General features: G+C 46.0%; 1 protein-coding gene across 2 annotated transcripts in view; it reads left to right on the top strand.

Moving 5' to 3' along the window:
• Nucleotides 1–10857, top strand: part of LOC124046428 (ecto-NOX disulfide-thiol exchanger 1-like) — a 99840-nt gene that overhangs the window by 71870 nt on the left and 17113 nt on the right. For both annotated transcript variants that reach the window (XM_046366784.1, XM_046366791.1), the window contains 2 exons: nucleotides 8946–9158; nucleotides 10327–10433. In XM_046366784.1, the coding sequence (XP_046222740.1) occupies nucleotides 8946–9158; nucleotides 10327–10433 (320 nt within the window). The remainder of the gene's footprint in view (nucleotides 1–8945; nucleotides 9159–10326; nucleotides 10434–10857) is intronic.

Raw genomic sequence — 10857 nt, 5'->3', positions numbered from 1 at the left:
GAGGAAAGAACCAAATAAGACCAGCAGAGGGAAACGAATAGCATGGGGAGCACAGGGACAAGACATGACAATAAATGACAAACATGACAGTACCCCCCACTCACCGAGCGCCTCCTGGCGCACTCGAGGAGGAATCCTGGCGGCAACGGAGGAAATCATCGATGAGCGAACGGTCCAGCACGTCCCGAGACGGAACCCAACTCCTCTCCTCAGGACCGTAACCCTCCCAATCCACTAGGTATTGGTGACCCCGTCCCGAACGCATGTCCATAATCTTATGTACCTTGTAAATAGGTGCGCTCTCGACAAGGACGGGAGGGGGAGGGAAGACGAACGGGGGTGCGAAGAAAGGGCTTAACACAGGAGACATGGAAGACAGGATGGACGCGACGAAGATGTCGCGGAAGAAGCAGTCGCACAGCGACTAGGATTGACGACCTGGGAGACACGGAACGGACCAATGAACCGCGGAGTCAACTTACGAGAAGCTGTCGTAAGAGGAAGGTTGCAGTGGAAAGCCCTCTCTGGCAGCAACAATTGTGGACTCTTAATCCTGGTTTATTGGCGCTCTCTCACCGTCTATTGTGCCCTGTAACGGCAAAGTGCAGACCTCACCCTCCTCCCAGGTGCGCTCACAACGTTGGACGGCAGCTTGAGCGGAGGGACGCTGGACTCGGCAAGCTGGGATGAGAGCACAGAGGAGGCTGGTAACCCAGACTACTCTGAAACGAGGAGGCTAACCCGGTAGCAGACGAAGGAGCGGGTGCCCAGGCGTATTCTGCCCAGGGGCTGTTCTGCCCAAGACGCAGGGTTCTGAAAAAGAAAGGCTGCGTAGTATGCGACCAATCGTCTGATTGGCCCTCTCAGCTTGACCGTTAGCTGAGGATGAAACCCGGAAGAGAGACGACGGACGCACCAATCCAGCAGACAGAACTCCCTCAAAACTGTGAGCGTGAATTGCGGACCTCTGTGCAACGAGGCGTCTAAAGGCCATGAATTCTGAATACATTCTCAATAATGATTTTGCGTCTCATAGCGGAAGGAAGTTTAGCGAGGAATGAAATGTGCCGCCTTGAGAACTATCGACAACCGTCAGAATCACAGTCTTCCCTTAGACAAAGGCAGACCAGTAATGAAGTCTAAGGCAATGTGAGACCATGGTGAGAAAGGAATGTCAGGGAGCGGTCTGGGAGCGACCCGGCAGGAGATTACCCGACTTAGTCTGCGCGCCCAGTCCGAGACAGGCAGCCACGAAGCGAGCGCGTGTCACGCTCTGAGTCGGCCACCAAAGCTGGCGAATAGACGCAAGAGTGCCTGTGTTTCTGGGATGACCCGCTAACTTGGCAGAGTGAGCCCACTGAAGAACAGCCAGACGAAAGTGGAAACAGGAACGAAAAGGAGGTTACTAGGACAAGCGGCGACGCAGTGTGCGTGAGTGCTTGCTTAACCTGTCTTTCAATTCCCCAGACTGTTAACCCGACAACACGCCCATAAGGAAGAATCTCGGGATCAGTAGAAGCCACAGAAGAACTAAACAGACGGGATAAGGCATCAGGCTTGGTGTTCTTGCTACCGGACGGTAAGAAATCTAGAAAACTCGAAGCAGCGAAAACAACGCCCAACGAGCTTGGCGGGCATTAAGTCGTTTGGCAGAGCGGATGTACTCAAGGTTCTTATGGTCTGTCCAAACGACAAAGGAACGGTCGCCCCCTCCAACCACTGTCGCCATTCGCCTAGGGCTAAGCGGATGGCGAGCAGTTCACGGTTACCCACATCATAGTTGCGCTCAGATGGCGACAGGCGATGAGAAAATAAGCGCAAGGATGAACCTTATCTCGTCAGACTGGAAAGCGCTGGGATAGAATGGCTCCCACGCCTACCTCTGAAGCGTCAACCTCGACAATGAATTGTCTAGTGACGTCAGAGTAACGAGGATAGGAGCGGACGTAAAACGTTCTTTTAGAAGATCAAAAGCTCCCTGGGCGGAACCGGACCGCTTAAAACACGTCTTGACAGAAGTAAGAGCTGTGAGAGGGGCAGCAACTTGACCGAAATTCACTGAATGAAAACGCCGATAGAAATTAGCGAAACCTAAAAAAAGCGCTGCAACTCGACACGTGACCTTGGAGCGGGCCAATCACTGACAGCTTGGACCTTAGCGGAATCCATCTGAATGCCTTCAGCGGGAAATAACGGAACCGAGAAAAGTAACGGAGGAGACATGAAAAGAGCACTTCTCAGCCTTTACATAGAGACAATTTCTAAGGCGCTGTAGAACACGCTTAACGTGCTGAACATGAATCTCGAGTGACGGAGAAAAAATCAGGATATCGTCCAAGATAGACAAAAGTAAAAATGTTCAGCATGTCTCTCAGAACATCATTAACTAATGCCCTGAAAAACAGCTGGCGCATTGGCGAGACCGAACGGCAGAACCCGGTACTCAAAATGCCCTAACGGAGTATTAAACGCCGTTTTCCACTCGTCCCCCTCTCTCTGATGCGCACGAGATGGTAAGCGTTACGAAGGTCCAACTTAGTAAACACCTGGCTCCTGCAGAATCTCGAAGGCTGATGACATAAGGGGAAGCGGATAACGATTCTTAACCGTTATGTCATTCAGCCCTCGATAATCCCACGCAGGGGCGCAGAGTACCGTCCTTCTTCTTAACAAAAAGAACCCCGCCCCGGCCGGAGAGGAAGAAGGCACTATGGTACCGGCGTCAAGAGACACAGACAAATAATCCTCGAGAGCCTTACGTTCGGGAGCCGACAGAGAGTATAGTCTACCTCGAGGAGGAGTGGTCCCCGGAAGGAGATCAATATTACAATCATACGACCGGTGAGGAGGAAGGGAGTTGGCTCGGGACCGACTGAAGACCGTGCGCAGATCATGATATTCCTCCGGCACTCCTGTCAAATCGCCAGGTTCCTCCTGAGAAGTAGGGACAGAAGAAACGGGAGGGATGGCAGACATTAAACACTTCACATGACAAGAAACGTTCCAGGATAGGATAGAATTACTAGACCAATTAATAGAAGGATTATGACATACTAGCCAGGGATGACCCAAAACAACAGGTGTAAACGGTGAACGGAAAATCAAAAAAGAAATAGTCTCACTGTGGTTACCAGATACTGTGAGGGTTAAAGGTAGTGTCTCAAATCTGATACTGGGAAGATGACTACCATCTAAGGCGAACATGGGCGTAGGCTTATCTAACTCTCTGAAAGGAATGTCATGTTTCCGAACCCATGCTTCGTCCATGAAAAACAACCCTCAGCCCCAGAGTCTATCAAGGCACTACATGTATACCCGAACCGGTCCAGCGTAGGTGGACCGACAAAGTAGTACAGGACTTTGATGGAGAGACTTGAGTAGTTGCGCTCACCTGTAGCCCTCCGCTTACAGATGAGCTCTGGCTTTACTGGACATGAATTAACAAAATGTCCAGCAACTCCACAATAGAGGCACAGGCGGTTGGTGATCCTCCGTTCCCTCTCCTTATTCGAGATGCGAATCCCTCCCAGCTGCATGGGCTCAGTCTCAAAGCCAGAGGGGGAGATGGTTGCGATGCGGAGCAGGGAAACACCGTTGATGCGAGCTCTCTTCCACGAGCCCGGTGACGAAGATCTACCGTCGTTCTATGCGGATGGCGAGAGCAATCAAGAGTCCACATCTGAAGGAACCTCCCGGGAGAGAATCTCATCCTTAACCACAGCGTGGAGTCCCTCCAGAAAACGAGCGAGCAGCGCCGGCCGTTCCACTCACTAGAGGCAGCAAGAGTGCGAAACTCAATGGAATAATCCGTTATGGACCGTTCACCTTGGCATAAGGAAGCCAGGGCCCTAGAAGCCTCCCCACCAAAAACTGAACGGTCAAAACCCGAATCATCTCTCTTTAAAGTTCTGGAAATCGTTAGAGCAAACAGCCCTTGCCTCCCAGATAGCTGTGCCCCATTCTCGAGCCCGGCCAGTGAGGGAGTGAGATGGCGTAAAGCAACCCGAGCTCTCTCTCTAGCGTATGTGTTGGGTTGGAGAGAGAACACAATCTCACTGCGTGAAAGGAGCGGCACTCAGTGGGCTGCCCGGAGTAGCAAGGTGGGTTATTAACCCTAGGTTCTGGAGGCTCGGCAGGCCAGGAAGTAACAGGTGGCACGAGGCGAGACTCTGGAACTGTCCAGAGAGGTCGGAAACCTGAGCAGCCAGGTTTTCCACGGCCTGGCGAGCAGCGGACAATTCCTGCTCGTGTCTGCCGAGCATGGCTCCTTGATCTCGACGGCAGTGTAACGAGCGTCAGAAGTCGCTGGGTCCATTCTTTGATCGGTTCCTTCTGTTATGCAGGTGAAGGAGGACCCAAACGCGACTTAACAGAAACAGAGTTTATTAATGCTCAAAACCGAATAACTGAAATCCTCTAGATAGTAGAGGGAAAACAACTGGAGAAGCGGCCACAGACTGCAGGTCGGTCGGGTAGGCGCAGGCCGTAGTCAACTGAGACACCTGCTCACACGCAGCGTCTGAAGAAGGCACAAAACACGACAGGACAGGGTGATACACAATCACGGCAAAAAACACGACAGGACAGGGCGAAACGCAATTACAGCATGGAATACAAAACAAGGAACCGATGGAACAGGAACGGATCACAAAGGAATAAATAGGGAGTCTAATCAGGAAAGGATCGGGAACAGTGTGGGAAGACTAAATGATGATTAGGGGAATAGGAACAGCTGGGAGCAGGAACGGAACGACAGAGAGAAGAGAGAGCGAGAGAGTGAAAGGGGGAGGGGGAGAGAGAGGGATAGAACCAAACAAGACCAGCAGAGGGAAACGAATAGCATGGGGAGCACAGGGACAAGACATGACAATAAATGACAAACATGACAGTGATGGCACACTGTGGAATTTCACCCAGTAGATATGGGAGTTTATCAACATTGGGTTTGTTTTCAAATTCTTTGTGGATCCGTTTAATCTGAGGGAAATATGTGTCTCTAATATGGTCATACATTGGGCAGGAGGTTAGGAAGTACAGCTCAGTTTCTACCTCATTTTGTGGGCAGTGTGCACATGGTCTGTCTTCTCTTGAGAGCCAGGTCTGCCTACGGTGGCCTTTCTCAATAGCAAGGCTATGCTCAAGGCTATGCTCACTGAGTCTGTACATAGTCAAAGCTTTCCTTAAGTTTGGGCCAGTCACAGTGGTCAGGTATTCTGCCACTGTGTACTCTCTGTTTGGGGCCAAATAGCATTCTAGTTTGCTATGTTTTTTTGTTAATTCTTTCCAATGTGTCGAGTAATTATCGTTTTGTTTACTCATGATTTGGTTGGGTCTAATTGTGCTGCTTACCTGGGACTCTGTGGGGTCTGTTTTCATTTGTGAAAAGAGCCCCAGGACCAGCTTGCTTGGTGGACTCTTCTCCAGGTTCATCCCTCTGTAGGTGATGGCTTTGTTGTAAAATTTAACAGATCTTTTCTGGATTTTGATAATTAATTCTGCTAGTATCGGCATAATTATTTGGTGTTTTATGTTGTACACAGAGGATGTTTTTGCAGAATTCTGCATGCAGAGTCTCAATTTGGTGTTTTTCCCATTTTGTGAATTCTTGGTTGGTGAGCAGACCCCAGACCTCACAACCATAAAGGGTGATGGGTTCTACAACTGATGGAAGTAGTTTTAGCCAGATCCTAATTGAATGTTATGTTCCTTTTGATGGCATAGAATGTCCTTCTTGCCTTGTCTCTCAGATCGTTCACAGCTTTGTGGAAGTTACCTGTGGTCTCTCTCTCTCTCTCTCTCTCTCTCTCTCTCTCTCTCTCTCTCTCTCTCTCTCTCTCTCTCTCTCTCTCTCTCTCTCTCTCCTATCCTCCTTGTTCCACTGTCTCTGCTCTCTGTTCAGAGTGGTGTTTGAAAGTGTTCTGTTTCTCCATAATCATATTCATTCAAACAGCCTCTGGTTAATGCTTTTACATTCTCAGGCGGGTAAATAGCTTAAACATGTTCATTACCATATTACAGAGCATTACTCGGTCTCTCTCTTAATTACAGTTTTTCTCAATTGCTAAAACACAATTTCTGAAACGTTGCTCCATTTCCTGAAAACATTCAACACAAAACCTCATCTTCAAGCACTATTTACATAACCTCTGACTCCTCTTGCAGAATGAAACATTCGCCTCAAAACAGTTTTACCTGTGTTCAAAATCAAACACTGCTCTCAAATCATAAACAAAGTGATCAAAATGATATACACTCTCAAGCACTTAGTAAACAATACACCAAAAAATAGAAAACACATTGTTCAAAACATACAATTCTCAGGGAGAAGTACATTTTTAATCTAAAAAAATATTCATATTTTTCCGTCATTGTCCTTTGATGAAAGAAAACATGTTCTATCATAGTAGGTCAAAATTGATCAGAAATTCATCCATTGTACAGTATACAGCCTACAATGCACTGTACTACAGTATCCATTCTCAGACTTTCTCCTTCCCACCTTCAACAACCTGTTTGCTCTCTGTACTGGCTTATATTGGTTGTGTCGCATCATTTGAAACAGGTTAAATCAATTTTGAATGGTTGTGTTCAATCAATGACATATGTTCTCTATTTGTATTTGATTGTTGCCACTTGTGTTTACCAGTATGGATGCCATGTGCATTAGAGTGCAGAATGTGTTTTGAGAATGAGAATGTGTTTAGAGTTTTGCTGAAAAGTCTAAGTGAGATCTGCAAATTGTGTTTTATCATGTGAAATTGTTTAAGGTATTGACAACAGACTGCATAATTAGCTAAATGAGTCCAGGCAACTGAGAACTTTGTTCAGCCAATGGGTTTTAGTGTTTTAGCTATTGATAAAAACTGTAATACAGCTGCTGCTGCTATGAAGGATTGTTATTAGCCTTCACACTGAGGCTGAACCAGAGGAAGGCTAACTGGTGGTGACAGATGGAAGAAAGAGGAGGGGTGTGTGTGTGTGTGTGTGTGTGTGTGTGTGTGTGTGTGTGTGTGTGTGTGTGTGTGTGTGTGTGTGTGTGTGTGTGTGTGTGTGTGTGTGTGTGTGTGTGTGTGTGTGTGTGTGTGTGTGTGTGTGTGTGTGTGTGTGTGTGTGTGTGTGTGTGTGTGTGTGTGTGTGTTTGTGTGTGTGTGTCAGTGTTTGTGTGTGTCACATTTTAGGGTGGGTAAACACTCTCACACAATAAAAAAGGTTTACCCTACACTACACCACTGGCTATTACTCTAGAGACTTTCTCTAAGCTCTCCATTAATATTACACAAGCAAAACACTGTGTGATATTTTTATTTGACTATTCATTGAAAAGGGGAAATAGACTTTCATTATTCCCAGTGTTTGCTGGCCCACAATACCTTCATGTGACTGCATTATAATATGACTGCATGATTGTACGCTGCTGCCTCTCCTGAATAGGACTAGAGCTGTGAGGTGAAAAGTATTTTCAGTCGAGCATCTGTGTGCTCTCAGGTCGTGTTGCAGTGGGTATTGAACTCATTAAACGATGTCTAATTCACTCTGCGCTGTACAATCGGACACGGCTCTGTGGCACTTTTCAATTATTATACAAATGTGAAAAATGCACTCGACAAAGGCCCACCGAGACACAGACAGTTAGAGGCTACGCTCGCTCAACAACCAGTTTCAATCCCAGAAATGCATTTTGTGTTCATCCACAGGCTCTCAGAAAATATGAAACAGTCTGATAGGTAATCTCCCCATGTTGTTCAGTTCCTGTGCACTGAAGCACGGAGGGGAAGATAGAAGTAGAATTTCTTCAAAGTGCATCGCCATATCATTTCTTTCTTTGAATACCAAAGCGAATTTTTGTAGGCTTTCAGCTTCACTGTTAAAACCTGTTTGGGATAGGAGGTATTTTCACGTACGGATGAAAAGTGTGCCCAAAGTGTGCCCTGCTACTCAGGCCTATAAGCTAGGATATGCATATAATTGGTATATGTGGATAGAAAACACGCTAAAGTTTCTAAAACTGTTCAAATGATGTCTGTGAGTATAACAGAACTTATTTGGCAGGCGAAACCCCGAGGACAAACCATCCAGGAAAACTGTGTTTTCAATTGCTTTTCTATTGGAATCTAGATTTCTGAGGCATCTGGTTGCAGTTCCTAGGGCTTCCACTAGATGTCAACAGTCTTTAGAAACTGGTTGATGTTTTTCTTTTGAGTAATGAAGAAGTATGGCTGTTCAGACTGAGTGTCGAGTCTAGTGTACTGTTGTGTTTGGGGCGCACAACCTCGCCCTCGCTCCACTTTCATTTTATCCACTATTGAATACAGTTTGTTCCGTCTTCAATTTCATTGATTATTTACATTTTAAAATACCTAAAGTTGGACTAGGAAAGTTGTTTGAAATGTTTGGATCAAGATTACAGGTAACTTATTAGATCATGTTATTATGTGTTTTCATGTTGGGCGAGTTGGAACCGGTGTTTTTCTGAATCAAACGCGCCAAATAAATTGACATTTTGGATATATAACGACGGAAATAATAGAACAAAAGGACCATTTGTGATGTTTATGGGACATATTGGAGTGCCAACAGAAGAAGATCTTCAAAGGTAAGGCATGAATTATATTGTTATTTCTGAGTTTTGTGTCGCACCTGGCGGGTTGAAATATGATTGCCATGTGTTTGTTTGATGGGGTGCTGTCCTCAGATAATAGCATGGTTTGCTTTCACCGTAAAGCCTTTTTGAAATCTGACACAGTGTCTGGATTAACAAGAAGTTAATATGTATTTTGGTGTATTGCACTTGTTGTTGTATGAAAGTTAAATATTTCTAATAATTTATTTTGAATTTCACGCTCTGCAATTTCATCGGATGTTGTCGAAACGTTCCCCTTTGCCGTAATTATTAAACCCCCAGCCTTAAACCTCTCCCCTCCTTCTCCCCCATCATCCCCCTCCAGATGACCATAACTTCAGTGAAGCGACTGCGGTCCTGTTCACATGGATCGACCGTGGTGAGGTCAACCGGCGGTCGGCTAATCACTTCTACTCTATGATCCAGTCGGCCAATAGCCACGTCCGGAGACTGATGAGTGAGAAGGCCCAGCACGAGGAGGAGATGGAGCTAGCCAAGGAGACATTTAAAAACTCCCTGCTGGCCATACTGACTCAGTGTAAGCATCTAACTAGACACACTGTGCACTACCTGTAACACTAAACCCTTCCTAGACACAGAGAACTACAGGTACCTCTCACATAGCACTAAATACCAGTATTTCTACACATCTGTGCAGTGATGAGCCTGTAGTTAGGGAGGGTGACAGTAGTCAGAGACCAGACAGAGGTACGTACAGTACAGTGTCCTGAGGAAACCTCTGTGTGTCTGTCTGGAGCTTACTACAGGAGAGGACCAGCTGATCTACCTACTGTACCTCCCAGGTAGGCATCATAGTCCAGTGTTCATCCAGCAGGCACTCTCAAACAATGTCAATGTACACTATGGATTGATATTGAAATGATATGAAATACCATCTGGAAAGACAATGACACAACAGCACGATTGATCAATGGCTTATGACTGTTTGAATGGTACTATTTAGAGTCTTATTTGTTATGCTCAACACCGAGAAGAAAAAGGAGCTATATAGTCCTCTGGTGTTGGTTTAATATGAAAATCCATGAAGCAAAGTCCCAGAGATATGAAGTAAATCACCAGTGGACGTAGAGGATGATGAGGGGGTGTAGTTTTAATGTTGACCTGGTCACTGTGCACTTGTCCAGTAGTAATAATGACACTATTTATTCAAGTTCCTGTTGCTTATTGAAGATGAATATGACAGTATGCAGTCAGAACAGAGCCAAGCTTTAAAGGCAACATTCTTCTACTGGTGGGGAGAATAGTGATGACTCCAGTAAATACAACACTTCCAAAAGAGTTATGAATGATTAATGACAAAATACTAATTTGATGTAAATTCAATAGTTTGTCTAGTATCACAAAACAAGCCATCCATTGTAGAATGTTGTCTTTGTCAGTCCTGAAGGAACTGAATCAGCAGGTATGAGATGTAAGTACTGTACAGCACTGTGAAGGAGACACCAGGTTACACTATAGCCAGCATTTAACCTAGGAGACCCTACAAACCAACAACAACAATGTGTCAAAATCACAACCCACCCAATTATTCTCAATATGTTGGTGGGTGGTAGAGGAAAATGCAATGGGATCCACTAACCCAGGCTGGCACGATGAAGCTCCTCGTGTCTTCTCTGTGGTGTTGTGCCTGGGTGGTACAGTAGTGCTACATAAAGTCTTGTCTTGACTCTCCTGTTCACCCCAAGTTGAGCAGATCACGGCTGTGTTCACCGCTGCCTCCAGGCAGAAGGCATGGGACCATTTCACTAAAGCGCAGCGCAAGAACATAGACATTTGGAGAAAGCAGTGTGAGGTTGGTACTCTCTCCTTACCCCCCTTCTTCCTTGTCATGTTTGGACCCCTCAGGACAGGAGAGATTGACAGACAGACATTCTAGAAGGGTTGAGTCCTACTGTGTTTCATGTTGCCGTTGTTGCAGACTGCTGTGTCCTCACAGATACACAGACAGCTAGACAGACAGCCATGTTGTTCTGATCTACGGATGCGGTGTGTTTTCTCCTACAATACTATTCATATACTTTTTTCTCACATTGAAGAAACACACACGCGCGCAGATGACAGTAACTAAAGATCTGAGGCCTCCTAGAAAGTATGAGTGGGTGCTATGGCAACAGAGGCTTCCAGGGTTAAGACAGATCAATAATTCATTGGAATTAGAACAAGTCAGCACGCTGGAACATTCTCTACAGGAGGGAAACATATTATGTTAACACTTT

This window comes from Oncorhynchus gorbuscha, linkage group LG01 (assembly GCF_021184085.1).
Source record: "Oncorhynchus gorbuscha isolate QuinsamMale2020 ecotype Even-year linkage group LG01, OgorEven_v1.0, whole genome shotgun sequence".
Taxonomy (NCBI): Eukaryota; Metazoa; Chordata; class Actinopteri; order Salmoniformes; family Salmonidae; genus Oncorhynchus; species Oncorhynchus gorbuscha.
Note: the sequence above shows the minus strand (reverse complement) of the source record. Positions and strands in the feature narration are given on the sequence as shown.